Below are 26,103 nucleotides of genomic sequence, written 5' to 3' on the forward strand. Positions count from 1 at the left end.
GTGTTTTCTTATGATATAGTTCTAAGTGATATATGTGGTATGGTAGGAGCTTTGCATGTCTCCTAGTTCAGCCTAAGCTGCTCTGCTATAGCTACCTCTATCAGCCTAAGCTGCTAGAACACTTCTAATCTACTAACAAGGGATAACTGGACCTGGCACAAGGTGTAAGTACCACAAGGTACCCACTATAAGCCAGGTCAGACTCCTAAGGGAGAGATGGAGGGATCTCTGAGTGACCCCTCATGGACAAAAATTGCCTACATTTTTTGGGGGGCTGATCCATGGATCCGCAAATCTACTGCGGTGCTCAACGCGGCTACCTGTGTAAAATGGTGAATTAGCTGCAGATCCCCCAAAAATATAAAAAAATAGCATCCACTCACACACCAAAAACTGAAGTGGTGTGGGTTGCATGCGGTGGGTGTTGGCTTCAGGGCCTGGCCGTAAGCGGTGGTGGTTGTAGTAAAGTGCAGTAATTAAATATTATTTTACATTAAAAAAACATACAAATTTAGTGAATCAAAACAAAGGTTACAGGGACGATATATTTAGGTTGAGCCATACAAAACCACAGAACTTCAGCAGTTATAGTTAGTTATACTTATCTGAAGAAACTATAAACCATGCTGTTAAGTAACTTTAGGCCACAAGTTAAGTAACTTTAGGCCACGAGTTATAGTTTATTTACACTAGTATAACTATAACTATAAATGGTGAAAGGACATGCTCAGGCAAGATGGCTGCTTAGACGTCTTTTCCTATCGCTCCTGCTGGCAGTAATGATATCCTGCTCCATCCGGAAGATAGTCATCCCTGGCCCCCAATGACATGGACAGAGACCAGATCCTGAGTTGCTGCAGGGGAGTGGCCTAGACTGAAGCGGCCCTGACACCATCTTTCTTTTGCAGCGGATGGTCTGACCGGGCCACGGCTCGTGATTGGGTGTCCATCGAGGCTGTTCCCTGTGGAAGGTCTCCTCCTGACAGGCCCCAGACCAATACTCTTCAGTGGGCAGCTTGAAAGTTGCAGAGGCCACTGCACAGCTGGCCTGCAGACAGGGGGCTACCTGCAGACCCGTTTGTCACTGCCGTTGCAGTGTGGCTTGATTTCAGCAGCGGAGATGGGTGGAGGGGAGAGTCGTTCAGCGCCTGGGAATCTGCGGGCTGTACGCTCTGCCTGAGAGGGGGTGACGCTGACCTGCGGGACTGGACCTGTGAGGGCCGCTGCTTGCGGGAGACCACATAGGCTACCCTGCTTCTACATCGGCCTTCTGGGGGCTGCGGATTGGGGGCCACGTGCGGGCCTGATTGCCACTGGCGGTACTGTGTGGCCCAGTCTCTGCGTGCAGCCGGCATGGCAGAGAGGAGAGATTGGCGCTGCCCAGGGCCCTGCCTGCTGCACATTTGGGCTGCAAAGGGGCTCACGCAGACTACTGACATACAGCCCCTGAAGATACTTGCCATAGAAGAAGAGTGGTGATGACCCAGTATTGCACATCAACCCTGGTGAGTGACATTAACGAACTGAGCCTTGACCACTTCGAGGCTCGACATAACATTCTGGGTTATAAAGGGGCTGTGAGACACTGTTCTGGGGCCTTTCTAAGATTGATTGGCATGACTCGATTCTGCCCTTGATGTGGGTGATGCCTGTGGAAGTGGGTGCTGAAGGTAGAGAGGGACGTGCAGTGGATGGAGTCCCTGAGGGACAACCGCCATTATTTCCAATGCTGCCCATTGACATTTACACTTTACTGGGGCCTGGAGCGTGGGCACCACTACCGGATAGCTGGCACCCTGGTCACTGACATATGAACTGACTCCTCTACAGAGACATAATCCACAGTGAAGTGGTTCTGGGGCACGCTGGATGGTGAAGACAAATGGGCCTGCAATTGTTTGGATGGTTGACACTTCCTGGAACACGCGAGGTGCTCCTCTTAGGCAATATTGGGTGAGGTGAGAGGTGAAGCAGGACCAGGCATGCTTCAGCTACAGCACATAAGGACAGTCCGTGGTGATGGGAATGAACTAAAAGGTGTTGCTTGGAGACAATTAAGAGTCGTGGTTCCAGTTAGGCAAAGTGATAATGCACAACATTCTGAATACTCTGTACACAAACCTGCAGTGGTCATCATTTTGGGATTTATAATTTGATTCTGGAGGTCTGTTTCAAGACCCTGCAACCGCTAGTGTGAAGAAACCATCCGCACCTAGAGGGCAGTAGGTTACTCTGAGGAACTGGGTTGCCCCCTAGAACTGGACAGAGGAGGATTCAGAGGTCTGCAACGTTAATATATGGCCCTGGCTGGTGGGATGGGAGGTGACATACAACGCCATGGGCAAAGACAAATCCAACAAGTCATCTCAAGCAAATAAAATACTCAGCTATATGCAACTCCCCTCTCAAGACAGGGACAGGAGTGACAAGACTCAGGCCCCAGATGCGGCGGGAGTCTCCGGGGTCTAGCCTTCCCCTGAGGACATTATGGAGGCGTTCGGAAAGCTTACGGGATAAGTTGGCGCATAAAATAGACTCCATCTTCGCAGATGTGAACTTGTTGTGAACAGACCTGCGTGAGGTAATGTAACAAGTAACCACTACAGAGCAGCAGGTGTCCACCCTGCAGCAGGAGGTCTGCATGCTCAGAGACATGGTGATTCAACTGCAAAAGCAAACAATACACCTTGGTGACCGAACACAAGATTCAGAGGGCAGGTCACACAGGAACAACCTGAGAGTTGTGGGCTTTCTGCAGCGGGCAGAGGGTCAGTCAACAGAACTCTTTTTGGAAGGCTGGATTACTATCAGCCTTCTACCCAAGAAACTTTCAAAATTCTTTACAAACCCCGCTCCAAAACCAGGTACGCCTCCTTGATCAATCCTTGATCAATTATAGCCTGACTATTTAATTGGGTTTGTGGACCCCTGTTGTTCGAGGGTCACCCTATATCCATATACATGGACTACACCCAAAGGCTACATGATCAGAGGAAGACTTTTTTGTCGGTAAAGATATGGTTGCGAGACCTCAGTTTAAATAGAGCATTTTCTTTCCAGCAAAATTAGGGGTCCAGCATTAAGTGAAGGCCCACTTCTTCTTTACTGCACAGGAAGCATGAGGAAGGGCTGCGTTTTTACATGGTTAGCCCTCACTTTTTGCCTGATGATTGATGTAGCCTAAAAATTGGAGTGCCCAGGGCCCCTGTTAACTAGGTTCCCCGAGGCCAGAGCTCACTGTTGTGATGCATTGGTGCATTTGGATACACCTTTAGCTACCAGTAGTAAAAGGTACTTAGGTACCCGAGAAATGGGGTACTGAGGGTAGGCCACTGAGGGCAGCAGCACTGATTGTGCCACCCTCTAGGGCCATGCATCCAGATGCACTCAGCACTGCCATCACTTTTGGTGGGAACAACAATGGGAAAATACACAAAGGGTAAGAGGAGTGAGCCCACCTGGCATGCAGCACCCCTAAGGTGTTGCCGCCGAGATGGGCACTCCTTTTCACTTTCCTTTATCTTGGATGAAGGATAAATAGCCAACTTTGGGGGGGTGTAGCCACCCTAAGGTAGATAACCCATTGGTCACTTCCAGGTTCCCCCTAAAATGCCCCCTAACTATAGTTTTTAGTGGGCATTCCCTATACCAGGGACTTAGACTGGATGGACAAAAGAAGACCAGCGCCATGAAGTTCCAAAGCATGAGAACTGTGGACCTGATGCAGCAAAGAAAAGGCACCAAACCCTACCTGCTACAGCCAGGAAACGACAATCTGTTGGACAACTGGAAAAACTCTAAAGAACCACAGAGGACCTCCAAGGTTCGAAAATCATCACAGAACTCCTTCCTGAGTGGAGGTACCACTGTACAACAGCAAGAAACCAGCAAGCCAGTGAGGGTCACTTCACTGACCATCCGCCGACTCCTGAACTGAATGCTGCAGCTCGACCAAACAACACACTGACGACTGAAAGGGCAAACCCCACTAGTATGGCAAGTTTGGTGGTACTGTGCCCTCCAGTGGTCAACTCATGCCAATAACCTAGGTATTGGTCAGCTAACATCAGACAGTAAGAAAAGCAGCCCGTCCGGGGCTGAAAATGGAACTGTGGGAGGCCCCAGTTGAGGGACTTCAGGAACACGCCAGAGTGCCTCTATTGTCCTGCAAACAACCATTGTACAAACTTCCCTCCTGCTTCTGAGGGCATCCTTATGCATAGCTCCTGGCTCACCTATTCGCTATGCACCCAGCCGCCCTGCACCAAAGAACCTGCTGTTCCTAAGAGTCCCCTACCCCTTGCGACCTCAACACTCCAAGGGGATCCCCAGGAACCATCTTTAAACTTACCTGTGCAGTGCTTTTTCATGTGGTCCACCGGAAAATGGCCCTGTACCAGTTCCAGAGACCTTCTTCTACTGCTCCTGCCGGAACCCCGAGCCACCTGAACTTCTCCAGCTGGCACAGTGTGCCCACTGACGACCTCGACTATCCTCCAAAAGTAGTGATCTTACATTGATTTCTGTGGTGCGTAATTATGCACAATAAGACTATTTTTATTAAACTTAAAAAATTCATATCCAGAAAAGTACTTAACCAATTTTGATAATCTTGGTTTTAAAAATTGCAAAAAATCTGAAATATTTTTATAAATTGGTCTCAAGTTATTCCTTTGAGTGTCTGAGTTGCAAGATTGATGCTGTGAGTACAACAAATGCTTTGTAATTCTCCTAGAGTGGCCCAACTGCTCAACCAAGCTACCTTAAAAATTAGATCATTAGGTGATCTAGTTTTTACCCCCGTAAACCAACGTGTGGTTGTCTGTACCCCCGTCACAGTGTGACTAGCTTTGCACACTACTTAGAGGGTAAGCCTCCTATAGGAAGCCAGTGACTAGTTGGATGCTAAGGGGATCAGACCCACTCAGGAGCTACTTTATGCTGCATCATCAAGCTCTGTGACCCAAAGCACATTACCCAACCAAAGACGTAGCAGAGGATGTTGGAAGAGTACAGAGGGGAGTCAATGGTTGGAGAAAATAGTGGTTCATCCAGATGGCACACTGCAGACGACAGAGGTGGAACTGGAATTGGCGGAAAAGCCTCAAGAACCCCCAAGAGATTAAGAAGCTGCTTACCTTAATCTGGCTCAGATATGATCTAGGGTTGACGGAACAACTGGAGTCATCCAAAACAGACAATTCTGGGCCTATGCCCTGTAGGATACTCTTCCCCGCCTCCCTAGTGTGGCTGTCCTTTGTGCCTCACTGGGGGTAGGGCATGTCAAGACTACTTGCATGATGTACTATGAATAATGTACCCTGACACTCAGTGGGAGGGCCAAAGATGTGTTAATTAATGCTCTTCCAACCTTAGTATTTGATGATTTTGGTGGGAGCGCTTCCACATGACACAAGGACGAGGCTTCAGTGCTCCGGCTTCACGCCTTCCAGATGACTTAGCCACTTGTGAAGCATAGGGTAAAACAGGTCAGTAAGGGTAGTTGCTCCTGCCTACCTTCAGTTGCGTTTCGGGGCAGGGTTCGCAGTCTCCCATCTTGTCTCTGCTGGGATGAGGTGGATGGACACCACTACCCAGAGGGGGGGGAAGTTGGGAAATGTTTACCTTTGCTTGGAGAAAAACAAAGCATGTGTTGTACTCACACTATCAATAAGTGAAGACACACACTAAAAGGAATAACTCAAGATCAATTTACAAAATTACTTCAGATTTTTATAAACGTTTTAAGACCAAGATCATTAAAATTAGGAAAGTACTTTTTAAGTGATGATTTTTCAAAGCTCAGCAAAAATAGTATTTTTGTGTGTAATTACGCACCACAGGAGTCAATAGGAGAAAACTTTCAAAATTCATATAAAATCAAGCAATGTGTTTACCAATGTCTCCTTTTGCAGATAGGTTGAGGTCATCGAGAAGTTATGTGGGCCAGCCAGAGGAGTTTAGGCGGTTCCCCATTTTGACAGGAAGAGCTGCTGAAAAGTCCTTGGAGCTGGTGCAGGACCACTGCGGGGGACCAATGAAAAAGCAATGCAGAGGCAGTGGGTCCCCTTGGTGTTCAGAGGTTGCAAGGGGTGGGGGAACCTTACAGAACAGCTGGTTCTCCAGTTTAAGGCCCAGGGAGGCAGGGTGCAGATATGATAGATGAGCCAGGAGCTGTGTGCAAGGGTGCCCTCGGAAGCGGGCAGTAGGTCACTTTGAGGGTCTCATGCAGGTCAGCAAGGCCAGTCTGGTGGGTGGTTCTGGTGGTTTCTAAAGTCCCTTGACTGGAGTTTCCTCCTGAACCTTTTGGAGTCCTGAATAAACTTTCCTTCCTGGTGTTCAAGATTGAGTGACCAGTGCACAGGGCTATTGCACAGCTCAGCCACTTGAGGCCTCAGTGCCACCAAACTTGTGGTCCGTTGGGTGAAATTTGGTCTGGCTGCAGCATGCCATTCCTTGGTCATCAGCCAGTCAGTGAACTGAACCTCACTAGTCTTTGGGTCCTTGTTGCAGAAGAGTGATGCCTTCACTCTGGAGGGAGACCGTCAATGATTTTTAGAAGAGTGGAGGTCCTCTATGGATTTTAGAGTCTGTCTGATGTCCTAGCAACCCCTCAGCTGTAATTATCAAATCCTGGATGCAGCAGGCAGGGCTTGGCACCTTTTTCTTTATGCAGCAGTAATGCAGTTCTCGAGCCTTGGGTCCTCCTTGTTGCTAGTCTTCTTGTGTCCTTGGAATCTTATCTGCAGGTCTAGGGGTGCCCACTAAGTATTGTATTTTGTGTTTTTTAGGGGAGTACCAATAAGTGACCAATGGGTGATCTACCTTAGGGTGGCTTCACCCACTATGTGACCCCTTCCTGTGGGCAGAGGGAACTCCCCTATCCCTGATAGGCTATTTTCCTACCATGCAAGATAATGGAAAATGAAATGGAGGGTCACCTTGCATGCAACACCTTAAGGGTGGTGCAAGATGGGGATGACCATTGTTCCCATCCGTTGTGCATTTTACTGATGTTGCTCCCACCAAAAGTGGGGGCTTGCAAAGGGTGTGGATCAAGTTTTAAAGGCAGTAAGGCCTTTGAAGCTCACTGGAAGGACAGTGCACATTCCTGGGGAAGAAGGTGTAACATATTTGCCCAGGAAGGACTTTGTTCTCTGGACCCAGAGAGCACAGGCTCTCACTCCAGGGTTCCAGAATCGTGTCTGGTGGTGGTAGGCAGATTGTGACCAGCCAGCAACCATGCCAGTGTAGTTAGCTTTTGCAGGGGGCACCTCTAAAGTTGCCCCTGGGTACATTTTGTAATAAATCCAATACTGGTACCAGTTTGGATTTACCATTCTGAGCTGTTTGATAGCAAACAACACAGAGTGCAGAATGACCATCATGTAGCTGTGAAACTCGTACTGATCCGTGCATGTAAAACGGCTGCTCTGTTCACTTACTATGTCCTAGGATTGGTAGAGACATAGTAGGGACAGATTGCTCATGCAGCTATGCCCACACATGCAGTATAATGCACCCTGCCTTAGGGCTGGAAGGCCTACCAGAGGGGTGACTTACCTATTTTGTATGCAATTTATATTGTACAGGTTACACAGGCTGCGTGACATATCAGTTTTGTAATTTAGGATTGCACAAGGAGACTCAGTCTGCAATGGCAGTGCTGGGTAGACTTGGATGCATGGTCCCTGAGGGTGGCACAATCTGCTGCTGCGCTCAGGGACCTACCCTTAGTAATCCATGCTCTGGGTACCTAAGGAACATTTACTAGGGACCTATAGTGGCAGCTAAAAGTGTTGACAATTGTGGTAATATTGTTATCCATTTTAGGGGTAGAACACTGGCCCTGGGGACCTGGTTAGCAGGTACCTAGTGTTCTTCAGTCCAAGTTGCATTCAGCAACCAGGCAAAAAGTGTGGGGAATTGCAACAAGGGCCCAATTTTATATACACACATCCTCCCAGCCCACAGGCCAGGAGACTCAGCTGGGAGAGTCTTGTTAGTTTGAAACGTAGGAAAAGCATACCCCTGAAACTGAGACCAGTCTTGGAGAAATGCATCTGTCTTCAGTGCATAAGGATCTGGGTGCCAACTGTAGAATTTGGGATCTGGAAGTAGAGCCGAGAAGCAAAAAGATCCACTTCGCAATTGCCCCACTCCTTGATTATCTGAGAGAAAATCACTGGATCTAGTTTCCAGTCGCTGGGATCTGTCAGGTACCTGGAATTCCAATCTGCTATTGTGTTCTGGTCTCCCGGGAGATATTCCGCTAGGACCACCAGACGTTGAGTTAGACAATAATGCTAAAAATCCTTGGCAATTTCTGCCAAAATTCGGGATTCCGTCCACCCCAGTTTGTTGACATATCTCACTTCTGAGACATTGTCCACCCGTAATAGAATGCAGCAATCTGTCTTCTGCGGGGAAAGACTCTTTATGGCAAAAAAGCCCGCTAGTAATTCCAGGCAATTGATGTGCAGGGTTTGTTCCCATTCTGACCATCGACCTCCTGTCACTAGAGAGTTGCAACGTGCTCCCCACCCCCAATGACTGGCATCGGACTCGATCACCACCTCTGGGTGAGAACCGAAAATCGCTCTGCTGTTCCAGGCTTCCATGTGATGGAGCCACCATTGAATCTCTGATTTCACCTCGACAGTCAGTGAAATCTGTTCTGAGTAACACAGACCCTGTTGAAGATGTCAGATTTTGATACTCTGCAGAGCACGGTAATGTAAAGGGGCTGGAAAGATTGCCTGAATAGACGAGCCTAGTAGTCCCACTACTCTGGCAAAGTTCCTCAAGGATACAGTCGGACTGGCCAGAAAAGATCTCAATTCCCTCTTGATGTTGCAAATTTTTTGAGAGGGAAGAATTAGTTGACATAGAACTGAGTCTATCTGGAAACCCAGGAAGTCTATCACCTGAGTCGGTTTCAATAATGACTTCTGCACATTGATAAGGAAACCTAAATCTTGCAGAAGATTGCTGGTCCAGTTCAAATGAATTAGAAGGGATTGGGGAGACTGAGCCATCAGTAAAATATCGTCCAGGTATATGATCAGACGGACTCTCTTGGATCTTAACCATTCCATCACAGGTCTCAGTAGCTTCGTGAAGCACCAAGGGGCTGATGAAAGGCCAAACGGAAGAGCAAGAAACTCCAGGCAATGACCTTTTCACAAGAATTGAAGAAATCTCCTGTGAGGAGGAAAAATTGGGATCGACAGGTATGCATCTTTTAGGTCCAGGCGGACCATCCAGTCTCCTCCTAATAGAATATCTCTCAACACGTGGATTCCCTCCATCTTGAAGTGTCTGTACAGAATTTAATGATTGAAGTCCTTTAAATTCAAGACTAGACGATGACCTCCCCCTTTTTTGTCTACTTGAAATATGGGGCTGAGGAAACTGGAAGGGTGAGGGGTAGAAAACTGTACAGCACCTTTGTCCAGTAATGCCTGAACCTCTTTGTCTATAAAATCTTGATTTGCTAGGGAAAAACACATCTGGAGGGGAGGGTTGTGTTGCTTGGGCGTACTGATAACCTCTAGGTGAAAGCCCAAAACAGTTTGGAGAACCAAAGGATCTCCAGTGATCTTCCTCCAATTTTTTAAAAACAATCCCACTCTGCCCCCAAGAGTCACTTGTGAGAAAGGAGTAATGCTCACCTGAGTAATTTGTGTCTTGTATTGCTCCTTGTTGTCCCCTGTGGGAACCTCTGCGGAAACGAGGACGACCTCCTCTGGGACGTCTATGGTAGAAGGTGGAGTCTTGCTCTCCATACCAACCTCCTATCCCTCTGGGGTAATAGTTCTGAGGACCATTGAACGTACCTCGGCCAGGCAGGCGTCCTCTGTAACGACCGGCCCTGACAAAAAGGCCCCGTCTAAACACTTTCTTGAGTGACATCTGGGCCTTGTCCAGAGAGGAAAAAGTGGAACAGAACTTGGCTAGCTCTTTAATAAAGGAAGACCCAAAAAGAAGACCATTGGCAGAAGGGCCAGCTTCAGGGGAAGCTAAATCAGACAGTTTAGGGTCAATGCGCCTCAGTATGGATTTCCTGCATTCTGATGATACAGCACAGTTAGTGTTACCAAGTTGACAAATGCTCTCTGGGCCCAGCCAATTAGAACATCCGTGTCTACAGGAGAGTCTGACTCTTTAGCCAGGAAGGCCATCTCGAGAATTGTTGTCAAAGGACCAGTCAAGTCCAGCAGTTTGTCTTGACAACTACGCCATGATCTATCCAAACCCTTTTTAGGATCTTTTGCAAACTTTCTCATGAACGTAACCATAGTGGGATCAATCTCTGGGGAATCAGAGACCTTACCTTCTAGATGTGGTCTGGGGAATTCTGCCCAAAGGCGAGACCTTACCTCTTTGTCAAAACCTTTCCTAATATTAGAATGGACATATTGGGCCACCTCAGGAGAAGGAACCCAATTATCAGCTCTAGGATACATAATTTCAGCAGGGACAAAATCCAAAACTTCACAAGCTTTTTATGCTGGGAGCCGGAGCATCCGAGTCATCCAAATCACTGGAAGAAGAATCCTTATCTGAGGAGGAAGGGGAAAAGGAAGCATCCTTCTTGGAACTATAGTTGCGTTCCCCTCCACATTTCTTGCGCAGTTTCTCAAAAGCGTCGGCGTGTACCTCACAAGAACCTGTGAGTGAGTCTTCTAAATTTTTTGCTTTAGATTTTACTTTTGTTTCTTCGGGTTGCGAGTGTTGGACTTGAATCCAACCCTGGGAACGTGCGTAATCAAAAAGCTGACCTGAAAAGGGTCCTAAGGCTCTCACCAGGGCATCATTCACAGATTGTTGAACCCTAGTATCAAGGGATTCTACTAGGCTAACCTCCAGTTGGTTGCCTATCTTGTAAGTGTAATATTCTGCCTCTTGGTCATTCCAATGAGCCATAATAAAGAATGAACAAAATGAAGTATTATACTAAGTATAATATAAAGGACCAAAACTGTCCCAAAAAGTAGGGGGAGTGCAAAAACCCCTCACAGGCAAAAATAGAGCCAAATATAGAGTGTGGAGAGAGCTGTCTGTGAAGAACTCTAGTCTGGAGCCTCTTTTATTTTCCAGCCCACGCTATTTTCTTATAGCTGGGCATCAGGGAGCAAGAGGAACACACCAGAACAGGGTTCCTGGCCTGCGCGCGTAGGAAAGACGAGCCGATCTCTTAGAAGAAACTGAGGATCGGCTCGTCTCCGACGCGCGAGGGAGCGAGGAGTAGAAATAGAAAAAGGACTACGTGATCCACACGTAGTCCGCTCCCGCTCTACCAAGTGAAAAAATGGGCAAATAAACTGGCAAAACGCCAAAAAAAAAACACAGCGCGAGGAGCGCTTCAAACGTTATACAAAGCGAGCGAAATCGCATTGCTAATGCAGATTAAAACAATACAATACCATGAATATACATGCAAAGGACATTTTAGAAAATTTAAATATGTGTACTTATCTGCTGCGGAGCAGCAAAGAAAGAGGAAGTGACATCGTGGGTCAAGACATTTATGGACTAAGGTCGATGTTGGTGATTGGACCATGTGACTAAGTGTTAAGCCTCATGGGATGTGTAGTTTTTCATTTACTGTATTTTGATTGGCTGCTGTAAAGAGAGAGCATAATCGGAGCCTCCGGTCCTGACATAGAATTCCATCAGATAGCTTCAAGTACAGTAAGCTGGCTTTGCTAATGAAACTGATTGGGAAGTGGGGGAGGCATTCAAGAACCACGGAGGAAGAAGCACACCGACGAGGTGAGGGAAAGGGGGAGTTTTCTGGCGTATACTTACATTAGCTTGTGGAAAGAGCGTCAACCTAAAAACAGTACTATCTCAAATGAATAGTGGTAATCATATATTACTACTCTTTCTGCAGCTGGCGTCATTAATAAGAAGTGTCTTCCCTACCTGTCTTTCCTTACATTGATCATGGAGATTAATATTGCTCTCTAGGGCCCATATTAATGATTAATCTAGCTAAAGTCTTTGGAACCAAGGGACCAGATCAAATTCCTGTTACTATTAGAAAGCTAGAAGATGATGATCTGTGGCTCGGCTATTGGCTACTTTATTTACTTTACTTTATTTAAATATTGCTATCTCACCTGAACTGTTCACATCTCGTGGAGAGGGAGGCTTATTTCGAGCTACATAAAAAGGTTCACCTAGTCTTCCCAGCAATTATAGACAGGTATCATTGCTTGATTCCATGGGGTAATGTTTTCACTTAGAGCGTTTTGGATCATCTGCAGTGCTGGGAGGATGCAATTACATTATACCATGGGAAAAGACGAGTTTTAAAACGAATTGTTCCACTCTGGATAGTATTACAGTTTTGCAGGTGATTTTGGAGAAATATGTGTTATCACTGAGTATGCCTGTCTATACAGCATATATCGACTTTTCTACAGTGTGTGACCACATGGAAAGACATTCTTAGTGGCAAAAGATTCGGAATTCGAAAATCCTTGATTCGCACCCAAAGATTATAACAGCACTTTACTCATCTATTTGGTGTCATGTTTTACTTGGAGGTTAGTGTGCGCTTCAAAAAAAATGTAAAGGAATAATGGTCTTAAAAAAGATGGTTTCTTAGCCACTTTATTATTTTCTTTGTATATTTAGGATTTATCCGTGGCTTTGAATGTAAAGGGAGCAGATACCCCATAACTAGACTCCCACTATAATGCCATGCTACTATCTTAAGATGATACCATGATTTTAGACCTTACTTCTAATGTTTTACAAAAACAGTTGGATTGCTTTCATAGGTAGACAGAGAACCTCCACTTGAAAATTAGCACAGAGAAGAGTAAATTGATGACCTTCAGGGTCGAGGGCAGTAGAAAGCCCAGCAATATATAAATAGGCTTTAGGGAGGGAGGAGGTGGAATTGGTTAATTCATAACTATATTTGGGAAAATATTTTTTCTGATAATTTATTAGTTAAGGATCATATTTCACATCTTTTAAGTAATGCGATGGTTCAAGCAAATGCTCTTTTTTCATTTTCTCAGGATTCAAGACAAAGGCATTTTAATAATTAGATTTCAGTATACAGTGCAAAGGTTCCTACTACTTTGCTGTATGCCATTAAAGTTACATAGAATAGATACGGGAATCTGTGGATAAAATGGATGGAAAAATATTCTGTAAAATCTGTAGCTTAAATATGTTGGCCCCCAATTGAAGAAATACACCTTGAAATGGGGTTGTCAAATATATATATATATATAAAGTGCCTGGCTGCTGTCCTTCAGGGGGTCATTAGCTATTGCACAGTAGGGGGAACTATTGTAAAAGTCTTCTATGTGCTGAAGTACTTCGCCAGAGGTCTGCACTTTTTAGTGAGAATTTTAATCAAGTAGTTATGCACTTTAGTGTGAGTAGAGCTATTCTAACGGAAATGTCTTATTTTCCACTTACATTTTTTCTGAAACATTGTTTTAGGACTAGCTCTATGATACATGATATGTTGAGCTGTAAGGCAACAAAGAAGATGGAGGTCATACTTTCCTCATGCATTTTAGCACAGCCTCAACCTTATGTATCTTGGAATTTGCAAAATGGAGTCCAGAGTTTTTTACTCTTATTTTGTATGAATATTGTACCTTCAAATGTGGCTATGGGCACCTAGAGTGGGTTGATCCGGTGGGCAGACTTTGTCCTTTTTGTAAGGTTACATCTTATACGCGAGTATTATTTATTTGCCCTTCATTGCACTTTAATTGCTGTTACAGTTACAGTTATACTTTATTGCTCGATTAATAAAAAACACTGCAATACAACACAAAAATAAAAATGCCAATTTCAGACAACGCTAAATTTAAACAAATTATGAGATCCAAAAGTTAAAATCTTAAAAGGTATAAGAACAACAGTGAAAGCTAATTTTGATCACTGGAAGGCCAGCTTGGCAAGATTCATTATAGTTATTAATGGAACTACATGTTCACCCCCCTGCAACAGAATGTAATTGACTTGCCCTTGAGCCAAGTAATTACAGCTAGTCTGCAGGAGCAAATGTTATTGGTTAAGAACTGCTGTTTTAGTAGCTTTCTTCTTTCCAGATCCAGTGTTGGGCAGGTGCAAAAAACGTGCCGCAGCAAATCTTGGCTGTAGCCACATAGGCGGCAGAGTTGATCAGGAAGCTGATCTTTCCAGGAAGGATGAGCATCTTTGGTGTTAAAGAACCCCATTCGATATAGCAAGAACTGATGTTTTAATTGAGAGGAAAAATGTTTGGCTAAATATCTTTGTGGGGACAGTGATGAGAAAGACCCCAAAACTGCCTAGGCATGCCGTCTTTTGGCCACCGAGGCCTTATCTGTGATAATAAGCTAACAGAGCTGTTAACCACTCTATTAAATGCAGCCTTGCCCATGTCTCGCTTCCATGCTTCTTCCATGCCCAAACTTTGGATGACTTGGTTTAAGTGGCTGGCCGCAGTTTCTTTTTTGTTGTTGTTTTGTTGCACCTGCACTTCTTGCCAACAGGAATGGGTTATGGAGGTGATCTCGCGGACTATAGTCTGCAGGATGCTTTGACAAAGGCTTCCTTCTGCTAAAAGATATGATTTTTTAGCCCCATCTTAACTACTCTATTAAATGCAGGCTTGCCCATGTCTTGCTTCCATGCTTCTTCCATGCCCAAACTTTGGATGACTTGGTTTAAGTAGCTGCCCCAAGTTCCTTTTCTGTTGTTGTCTTGTTGCACTTGCAAATCCTGCCAATAGGAATGGGTCATGGAATTGTTCTCCGCAGACCATAATCTCCAGGATGCTTTGAGAAAGGGTCCCTTTCGCTGAAAGACCTGACTTTTTAGGCCCATCTCCAGTCTGACCTGGGCCAAGGAGGCACTTTACGGAATGGCTGACGTTTGGAATCGAGATCCCCCGGCCCTGCAGAACTTTAGTCCTGTAGGAAATAGCTGGAAGCAGCAGAGCTCACATGACTTTTAAGAGATGAGAGAGATCTGGACAATCCAATTTCTTCTGAAGAAGCTTAAAGCTGTAAATTATTGGGTAAACCTTCCCCTTGATCAAAAGAAAGTAGCGCATCTATTTCAATTGGGGTTCAAGGTGAACTCCTAGGTATTTGTATGACTGCACCACCTCGACTTTTTCCCCTCCTGAGAACCAATTGAAAGAGTTATAATTCGCTCCAAGGAGGGGCATAAGTTTTGTTTTGGTCAAATTTATTTCTAGGCCTTGCTGGTCCATAAAGTTTTGAAGTGCTGTAAGACTCTTTTGTGGGCCCCTTAAACTATGACTCAATAATATGATGTCATTGCCGCATTAGAGGCACCCGACTTTCTCTGAGCCTAAGGTTGGAAGAAGGCTGCTTGCTTGTGCTAGCACACTGTCAAGATCTGCCAGGTATAAATTAAACAATAACGGGGTCAAAACACAGCCTTGCTTTAGGCAGATCTCTGTAGGTATTTTCTTTGTTAGTCTGGTGCCGTCTCCAATTTTAACCTGAACCCAAGTGTTGGTGTAAATATCAATAATGGTGCTTACCAAGTTGCCAGGGATCCCCTATTTAGCCAGCTTGGATCACAGCTTTCCCCCTGGGACCCGGTCAAAGGTTGAATTGAGATCAATGAGGCAAGAATAAAAGCTCAACTTTTCCACAATAAGGAAGAGAGCGATTCGATTTTTGATGTGCCCATGCCTGACCTGAAGACTGTTTGGAATCTCCGGAGTAGCTTATTTTCATCTGCCCAGGTTTGGGGATGCTGTAACAGGCAGGATGCATACAACTTGGCTTCCACATCGATCAGAGCTATTAGCCTGTAATTCGAGGGCAGAGCCAGGTTACCACTTTTGTAAATTGTGTCTATAATTCCGGGATCTGTTGGGTTTGGGTAACGATAATAAAAAGTGGTGAAAAATACAGCACCCAGTATTCATGATCACTTTTAAAGATTGCATTCGGTAGCCCGTTGGGTCCAGCAGCCCCTTCTGACTTCATTTTCTTGATCAGAACGACTAATTGTTCTGGCTCCCAGACTTACGTTACCTTCTCCGTAGTGCCTAGCAGCTTCCCCTCTGCTTGTTGATATGGGGGCAATTGTTTCCGATGTATGATTGAATGCCCCCCACTTTGACTAAAGGCTTGACTGGCATGTTTCCACCAGCTGTTAGGCCATACAGGCCACAAATGTGGCTTTCCCAGGAAGCTGAATCGATTCCGGAGCTGTGATGTCTGTTTTTTGCCAAGTGCCAGTTGTTCCCAGAAGTGCTTACTGTTTGGCCTTTTGCTCTCCAAAGTAGTCCCAACCATGACTTTTCTAGAAAGTGTTTCTTTTCTGTCCAGCAGTCAATGCAATACTTTTTTTTCATGACCCACATGGAAAGTTTTTTCCATGCTCGCCCGGAATTGTCGCTTTTGCCAGTTTCCTGGATTGCTGCACAATTTGTGTTTTCTGAGTGCGCAGGACCATATTAAACCAGTGCTGTCGAGCTCAGCCCTTCTTTGGGTTGAAAGCCTGATGCTGCCTGGTTGAGTTGGAGGTGGCCAAAAATGTTGGCAGCAGACTGCACTTTAGCTTAGACCAGTCACCTTTAAAAGCGGGATCCTTTTCTTGCATAACTGCTAAATTAATTCTCACTTCAAGGGCCCTGCAATGCAATACACTTCATTCATCACAGCCCCTATCCCTTGTTGACACCATTTTATTCTTTTGAGATTGTACGTGACTAGGGGTGTGATTAAATCATTCAAAGTTTGTAGCGTTTCTATTTTGAGTGCAAGTTCCAATATCTGTGGGAAGTGATCGCTCTCTGCGCTGCATTTGATTTGGAAATTCGGCAACAGGGGTACCACAGAATTGTTTAAAAATGTGTAGTCAATGGTTGAGCAAGTTTTACTGCTTGCTAAACTTATAGATGCTGGGATGTCCTTTTCACTAGTTCCATTTGACAAAGTTAAACCAAGCTTTTCCAGATGTTTCCTGTGAGTACTTGCAATTCTATTCTTTGCGGCTCCCCCTTTTATGACCAACAAGTTGAGATTGATATTGTCGGAAAGAATTAATATATTCTCATGGTGCTGTCATTGTAAGACCTTAATTAGTTCACTCAAAGCTTCCACTTTGCCACCCTCATGTGCTTTTTTTGGATAGATGTACACGTTTATAAAGATCAGTTCAGTTTGACTGTTGTGGGCCCTACCTTGTGACCTTGGTTGCCTGGATCCAGTTTGACCCTGTGTCGATTGTAACTATTTGTCCAATTAATGCTGTGGAAATCATGGTTGCCAGAACCCATTTTGCAAGACCACATTTACTGAAACACTTTGCTGGAATATACAACGTTTTATACCCGGATACATCGATCGTCATCAAGCTCCAGGTTTCTTGAAGTAGGGTGATGTCATACTCCTGAAGAAAGACAGCGCTTCCGGGTCTTGTAATATTGAATCAATACTGTGCACATTCCATGAGCAGATATTGACATTTGGTTTCACAGGACCCTGGCCATTGTGCTTTTGTCACGAACGTTTTTGTGGGTTAGGTGGCTGATGTTCTTTGAGGGCTCAATACATTTGGCCAATGCCTTTGTCGACTACGTGCTTAACGATTGTTATTTTTTCCTTGTCCAATGGATTTGTTACTGCTCCTGTCACTCCTCTCGGCACGGAGTTTTTGTGGGACCTAGAGGCCTGCAGTGGACCTTTATAGCAGTGGTGTTCTACCTGTCATAGCTCTATGCCCCATGAGTCAAAGATGGGAGACTAGTTGGTGTACTAAACCTCCCGTGGACCATGTTGTGAGTGTGGCTACTTGGTCGTTCCTTAATGGATGGGGTTTAAATGTGACGGAAAGTAAATCCGACAGTGAGACCTGAGAGAGCTCTTTTACTTCCCCAATCAGTTTCAAGATGTTTCTTCTGTTGAGAATATCGAAGCTCCCTTTTGACTTGAAATGTGGAATAAAGAATAACTTATCCGCTTCTGGGGGCATGACTGGCGGTGACAGCGCTGTTTTCCATTCCTTGTATTCGTTCAGTGGTGCTCCCTTAAAACCAGGTTATTGTCAGCATAGAGGCTGATAGTTTAATGACAGGCAGTTGCTGGATTTGCTCCTCTCTTCCCCTCTTTGGGCCATGGCTACCTCCTCGGGCTCCTTGCTGTTGTAGGCTGGATGTTCTAGTGGAGAGTGTGACTCTGATCTTTTGGAGGGACATGCCAGTGAGTTTTTGGTGAAAGATGACTTTCTCCTATCCAGCCTGCTTGTCACATTTACCTTTGTAGCCTTTTTATCTTTTCCCTTTGTGGGTGCACCCAAAATGATGCTTTGTTCTTCGTTGGAGAGCTTAAGCTTGTGTTGGGCCAATTCTTAGCTGTTGGAATCTGATTAGATCTGGTGATAAAGGAGGGTCCATAACTTCATTACTGGCGTTTGACAAAGGTGATTGTTTCCGTTGTGCAAAGTATTGGCATAGGTTTTTCTGCTGGGTGGCTCTTTCTTTTTTTCTTGCTTTTCTTTGCTTCTTCTTTTCTCTTTTTGATTTTGGTGGCATTAGGCTTCCTGAGGCCCTATGGGGGCGTTCTTCTCTGTTGTTGTAGTTATATTCTTACAATTTTCCCCATAGTTGTGGATCCCTTCCTGTGAACAGCTTAGAGACCCTCTGGGCTCTATGTGCCCTGATTCCTGTGAGGGAGTTATCATGAGTATCTCATTTGGCGAGATTTCTTTAATCGTAGCCTTTTTTTCCTGTTCTTCATATTGTATCACCTGGAACCTTTCCCTTGTGCTTAAGGCCTGAGCCCTGACTTCCTTGAGTATTTCATTGAGAATGGAAGCAATAACATGGGGATTGTTCTCTGCGGCAGTGCAATTGCGAGCTTGCCGAATATAATTATGGTATTGGGCTCTATGAATTAGGTCATTAAGGGCTTGTAACTTTGAGTTGATTCCCACAATGTAATTGGCCATGATGTTAAGTAAGTCAACTTGTTTATCATTCTGGTGCTTTATTACAACTGACAAGACATAAAGCGTCGATAAAAGTGAGCCCCATGCGCGGGCCGGCACTTCTGATTGTAACTGAGAATTTTGCATACATTCCTGAAAGGGGCCTAGGTTGATTGCTATAGTCGATCGTTCTTCTTCATCCTTTAGATTAATTGCAAGATGAGGAGCCGGAGCCTTCTTGTCCTGTGCAGTTCTCGCCTCACCCCCAATTGAGTCCATGTTAAAGAGTTCTATTAGGGGTTGGTTGTGAGTGTTGGCAGAGTCCAGCTGGGCTAGATCATTCCTCATTCATGGACTTAGAGATTGGTATTCCCAGCAGCTGAAGTCCAAAGATAAGATGGACTCCAGAGAGTCTGCTCTGATGAGTTCGCCTTCTTGCTCCCAAAAGTGGTGGAGGATTGAGTCTTTTGACTGTAGCTGGAATCTAACCTTTCGAGATTTTGTTGTTTGGAAGTTTGAGGATTGGGAGGAGGAGCCCCAAGGGGGCTTGCTCGAGATTCTTCTCTACTGATGCGTCTGTTACTGCCAGTGTTCCTTGATGTCGGGAGGTTAAAATGTCTGTTATTTTGTACCCCCCTTTTTTTGCTGGTGGCACTGATAGTCCTTCAGAAGCAATTTCCTGTGCTCCCATGAGATGTTTTTCATCATTTGGTAAATTGTCGGAGCCTGAGGTCAGTTATGTCGCCGGGATTTGCCAGATCGCATTGCACTTATCTGAATAATTTGATGATTTAAGAGATGGTTAAGAAAAATGTAGGGAGGATGACACTTATATGGTTAGTAAATTTCTTCTGTTCTGCTCCCAAAAATGACCAAGGCTGTTGCTTGTGCCCACAGGAAATGAAGGCTGCCTGCCCTTCGGTCTGCGCTGCCCTGGAACGTTGCCGGTGGTGATGAAGTTGATTAGTTAATGAATTGGTAAGCGATGGCTAGTCCATTCCGCCCAGGGCGAGTCGTGAAGACTTAGAGTAAGGCTATCTTGGAGGGCCCTCAGGTGGGTTGTGAGCGGGTCTCATAGGGGAATCCACAAACCGCACCCAGACCTAGCTGGGACGCTTCTGTGAGCTCCTCCTGGCTCCCACTCAGCTGCGGCCGACTACGGTCGCTGCGCTCAACCAGCCCACCTGGCGTACTTCAAATGCCGCCAAACTACTGCTTCTGTCTCACTTACCACTTCTGCTGTGTCCCGACTCGATCAACCAGATCGGACCGGATAATGCTGAATGCTGGGCTCCCTGGGATCATGCCGGCCTCCTGTGGGGCACCTCTAGTGCGTGGGGGCCCCCCTTTCTTGTTCTTGTTCGGGGTAGGCCAATGGGTTGATGGACCCACACAAGGCCAAACGGGACGAAACGCGGCCAAGCAAGGCCGGTCCGAGGTGATTTTTGGGCTCCTTCTGGCCGTCCCTGCCCTTTCTGCCCCTCCAGTCCTTCTGGACCCCCCGCTGTTGTTACTCCTGAGCCTTGGCTCAAACGGGGGATGACAGGGGTCAGCAAGGGCCAACAGAGGCCAGGTGCCTAGTCGGGGTCTAGCCAGGGCCTTCCAGGGCTCTGCAGGGCTCAGTAGGGCCGAGCGAGGTGGTCGTGGCAGATTGAGCCGCCCGCTGGTGCTGGTGTTGCTTCTAGGCTGCTCAGAGGAGCCGTTTCTGGGCCACCCCTCCTCTCCACAGCTCAAACGGAGGTCAAACAAATCCAAACTCTTGTGCACCTTACTCCACTGGCACAGTCATAGCCTTGGATCACGGGACTTCTCCTCACTTTTAATGCTGTTTTTTCTTGAAACGATTGCTTGTGAAATATGGGATGTGTACGAGAAACGATGCATGTAAGCTCTTATTTAACCCTGTGAATGTTCTGATGTGTTTTAAAATTTCTAAGTTTTCTAAAAGTGTTTTTTAACTATATATTGATGTTCTGTGTTGTATAATAATTATATGTGGCTCTCATTGCAGATCCATAGCTTTATAAAACTGATAGATTTCTTAGTAAGGGTGAACACATTTTTTCATTGCACATTTGTGGATTTTAATGCTGATATTCAAAAGGTAGCTGAAGTCCGCTTTTGGTTGAAATTGTGATACCAGAAAGTCCCAAATGGACTTTTAACTCTGCTTATTGCTTTACCTAATAAATCGAGGACAATGGGGGAGTTTCCATGCGAAGGCCCAACTGGAGCAGGGGTGGACATGGGATATTCAATTGATATTATAGTTCCAACATGGTTGAAGCTCTAATACTGACAAAACATTTCCTTTAAAACTAGGAGGATTGTCCTCAGTTAGCCTTTATTAAGTGGAAGACAGTCCTACTAGATCTGTTTTTCACAGAACTACGATGGCCGCATTTGGCACTTGAAGACTACTTTACGATAAACATTCTATCAACAAACTAAAGTCATATTTATTCAATTGAACAGGCCTTATTGCTAGTTTAATAACTGCAATCAATTGGAGTAAGTCAGCATCTTCAACACCTAGGCATTCTTTGAGTTGACGATTTAAACTGGGGTGTAAAGTAAAATAAAACCAATGGTGCCGTTCCTTTGGTATAAGAAGCTCTGTTAGTATGGGGACTTACATGACTGTTGTTTGGGTGCAATGATGAGCCTGTGTTACTGTATGTGTGTGTTTATGTGCATGCACTATGTAAAGACCAAATCTGTTTTGTTTATGCCCAGTTTCCTTCGTGCTTTTATCATGATAACTGGATATGGGCTAATAAATGTGTGGCTGATAGAGTGTGGGTGCTGCCAATAGCACACTGCTGATGCTTTAAAGTGAAGAGTTGACTGTGTTCTTCTTTTAATTAGAAACATTTTGGGAAGGGATAACAGTAGAGTAAAATATAGCATGTGTAAATAATTAGCAAATCAATATTCAGTATAGGTGGTTATGGAATGTATTACTATTCATGTCACGGAAATGATTATACATGAGGGGGAAGTTGTTAAATGGGCAAATGTGTTTCAAATGTTTTTAGACATTACAGGCACTATTCACAACAGCAGACCTACCGTATTCTGAACTAATAAGGTGTACACTTAGATCCTCTGATTTATTAGCTCTTTTTACTTCAAGTTTCTTCATCCAATTTCCGTTTTTCAACAACACTGAGTCCCTATAAGAAAAGGTATAGTTATTTTTCCTATACAGGCAATTGGTTTCTCACATCCATCGACTGCTATCAGCAGTAAATTTGTTGCAAATTGTATTCCTCAAAGATGCATTGTACATAGCGTGGGGCAAAAGGCACCACAGAACACTAATCTCACACAGAACCAGAGCCTAGATGTACTAGGAGTCTGTTTTCAAGAATTTGCCAGTTGTAAACCACCTTTTTGCAAGGTGATCTTTGTACTAATGGGTAACATCGCAACATCACCTTTCGCAAGGGGTGACAGAACGGCCTCCCTAATTAATATTAATTAGGCAGGTCACAATGGCCAATGGCACCTTCCCTGGGATTGACTATGAACAAAGGGATGGTGGCCTTCAAGGAATAGCAGATCACTATCCCTGTGTTTGTATTTTCACATGCATTTTTAAAGCAGCCTGTGATCCTTAAAGGAGCCAATGCTACTTAGAAAAACCTTTTCCATTTGGAAAAATATGAGTGGCCCCCTGTAAGAAAACTGGGTGTATGATATGGTGTGGTTGTGCAATCTCACCATGTAAGACACTTACCAACCCATTTAGGACCCTTGGGCTTTATCTGTCAAACCCTCAGCTCACTCCTCAGTAGCTGTGGCACTGAATAGCAAGGATCACTCAGAGAAATGCGTAAAGCATTTAAATAGCAGCAAAACAATAGAAGAAGAAATCGACACAACAATTAAGAAATCCAATACCAATTTATAAAAATAGATTGTAATTTTAAAAGAATGTAGACACTAGAATGAAAAAGATACACTGGAGGGTTCCAGAGATATAGATTTTACAAGCAATAATAAATCTGTGCAATTTCCCTCCCGACCGCAAACAAGCCTTGGCAAAGTCAATGTACTGGATACTTAGAAACTTTTTTAAATGAAACTTTGGTAAGTGTCAATGGGATCAGTTAGAAGTACTTGAGTCAACCAGCCGTCAGAAGGGGTTAGTCAAGGGGATCAGAAAAGTCCTCAAGAACAGTTACCTTTGCAGAAGATGCAGCCTTTTAGCAGTTCCAGGCACTTTATCTGCATTGCAACGGATTTCTATGAAGAGGTCCTGATGAAGGATGAAGGATGCTGAAGGCGCTCCAAGAATGCTGTGGATAAGGCGCAGGTGATAGAGGTTTCCTCCAGGGATTCCTCAGTCCAAGAAGATGTTGAGTGGGTCCTAGTTGAATGGTTACAAACTCCTCTTCGGTCTGGCCAACGTTCAGTCACCACTGGACTACCAGTCACCCTTTATCGTGGTCACCGCCAATCCTTCCTAGGTCAATATCTTTCCTTCTGGGGGTCCTAGAAACTCTCTGACAGCACTCCAGTGCTCAGTGCAGCTCTGTGTAATGGGTCTTGGCCCGCAGAGCTGTACGGCGGCCATGGTAGAGCTTAAAGACTTTGGGTTACCAACTTGTCCCTGCAGGCTTCTTAAGCTGTTTTAGGGAGGGAGGAGTTGAAATTGGTTAATTCATACATGTATTTGGGAAAAGTTTTTTTTCTGATAATTTATCAGATAAGGATCATATTTATTATCTTTCAAGTCAAGCAATGACTCAAACAAATGCTCAAGCAAACACTCTTTGTGCTGAGAACAGGAGGCCACTGAGTTGGCCCTTGGAGTTCTCTTGGCTTGATTGGGCTCTGGCAACAGCTTCTCCTTCTATGTAGAAATGACCATAAGAATGATTAAAACACCCATCAATGAGCATTGCAGCACTATTAGATGTCACCACTTTACAACCAAACTATGGGCCCACTTTGTAGAACAGCAGCACTCTCCTAATAATCTCAGATGAGTGATCCTAGAAATGGTGAAAGACTCCTGCATGGTATAAAAAAACAGTTTGAGAAAGAACATAGTTGGGTCTTTAGGTTATGGACCCATATCCATGGGCTAAATGATGAGGTACTGTGGTCAGAATTCTAGAACAGGAAGTAGGAATGATGACCTCCTTCAATTGAGTTTAGCACAGTAAATTACCTTAACTAGATACTATGACCATAATTGCATCCTACTTCCTGATTAGGAAGCATGAGATTGAGTTCACTGCACTGTGGTTATTATTATTTATATTTTTAGTTTCATTTTCTTTGTGTGTGTTAAGGCACAATTTACAACAATTATATCACAAGATTTGTAGATGCATTCCCTTATCCTACATACAGATTTTAGCATGCCAGTAGGCTGAGGGAAGATAGAGTCTAAGATGGCTGCCAATTTTCTCTTGAAAATCTACCTATTCCGAGTCCTTTTTCAGTTTCCCTCCCCGATGGGAACACACTCTAAGATGGCCGTCACCTTTTAGTTCACCTTTCTTTTTGGTCCTTATTTGTGTCCATCAATTTCCTAGTCCCTGTCTACATGGGTGATAAATGATAGCACCTCCAAGCTCCGAATCATTCCGGGAAGCTTTGATGACGGGCTAGGTCAGACTGACAACGGCGCTCTTTAGATAAGTGAGTGCAATATTTTGGTTTTCTTGCACAAGGTAAATTTCTGGATGATGGGAGTATAGTGCTGCCAAAGGTAGCAACCAACCAGTATGATCTACATTTAGGTACTCTGTCATCCACTTACACTTTAGGATTTCATGTAATGTGTACATTTTTAGATGTTATAATTTCAGTACAACTTAGGCATACTTATTAGAGGACAACTACATAATTATTTCTCATGTATTTCACAACTATGGTTACCCAGGTAAGATGATACCACCTGGGCCACCCCATAAATAAGAGGGATCCTAGGCCCTGACGAATGCCCCAGACCAGTTTGGCTATAGAAGAGGACAGAAACATGGTGGCCACCTAAGATCAGACGACACCTTGAATCATTACTTTCAAGATTGTCTCATTTGGTTTTTAATCTTACTAACAAACACCGTAATTATAGGATTAAACTAGACAGGTGATTTGTGAAGTAATTTTAGTTTATATTCCCTTTCAGCTGGATCCCTGCTCTATCCAGAAAGGCTAATTTCAGCACTCCCTCAGAGTTCTTCTAACAACAAGATTGAGTCTGTGGTATCATCTTGCATGGGTGGGGGTAGGTGGTCAAATGATGAAGCATGACACAATAATGTGTGTGAGACCACCTAGTCCGTAAGGGGAACACCCCTACCTTTCATTGAACACCCCGCCACCACTACCACATTCCATGTCGACAAGTAGATCACCAAGTTGGTGAACTACCAACCAGTGGAACGGGTCAACATAGCCTATTCCTAGCATCCCCCATACATATTGTGTTATTGATTCTTATGTCAGGGAGACTGTATGGGGGTAACACACTCCCAAAACTCTCTTTTGTGTGTAATATTTGTCATTTACACATACACCTGAAACACTTGTTTTTAGAGGTTGGAAAATGTGGTCACTACTAGGTGCCCATTGAGTGTTGTTTTTAACTTATGTCGTTTTATGTAAACAAGCAAACACTGGTGGGGGGGGACTAGAAAAAAAGAAAGAAAAGAAAAAAACTGAAAAGAGGGGGGAGAGGATGGGTAAGGGGGTGGAGCACTATGAAAGAAGGAGGAGAGGGGGAGAGAAGAAATGAGGGTGGTGGAACAATAGAAAGGAGGAGAGGAAAAAGGAGGGAAAAGGGTGGAAAAAGGTTGGGGGAGTGCCGGGACGGGGGGCAATGAGGGCAACCGGAGGGACAACGAAGGAGAAACCTGGAGAAAAACAAGGGGAAGACTTGGGGGGGTTGCTTGGGGGGGGAAGAAAAAAGGGGGAAGGGAAAAAAGGGGGTGATGAGGGGGAGGGCGAATGTTGGGGGTGAGCCAGAGCCTCCCCAGGGTCCACATATGTAGGGCTGCAGGAGGGTCTCATGGTGTGGTCCACTATTCGCATCTCTTTTAATTGTATAGTGTTGACCACTGAATTTAATCATTCAGTCCTTTAGTGTCTGTGCGTAGCCTCCAGACCCATCTCTGTTCGTAACATAATAGTCTTTGTTTC

General features: G+C 44.8%; 1 protein-coding gene across 1 annotated transcript in view; it reads right to left on the reverse strand.

Moving 5' to 3' along the window:
• Window positions 1-26,103, reverse strand: part of HFM1 (helicase for meiosis 1) — a 2,166,952-nt gene that overhangs the window by 310,872 nt on the left and 1,829,977 nt on the right. The window contains exon 23 of the mRNA XM_069233212.1: window positions 22,015-22,118. Coding sequence (XP_069089313.1) covers window positions 22,015-22,118 — 104 coding nt within the window. The remainder of the gene's footprint in view (window positions 1-22,014; window positions 22,119-26,103) is intronic.

This window comes from Pleurodeles waltl, chromosome 4_2 (genome assembly GCF_031143425.1).
Source record: "Pleurodeles waltl isolate 20211129_DDA chromosome 4_2, aPleWal1.hap1.20221129, whole genome shotgun sequence".
Lineage (NCBI taxonomy): Eukaryota > Metazoa > Chordata > Amphibia > Caudata > Salamandridae > Pleurodeles > Pleurodeles waltl.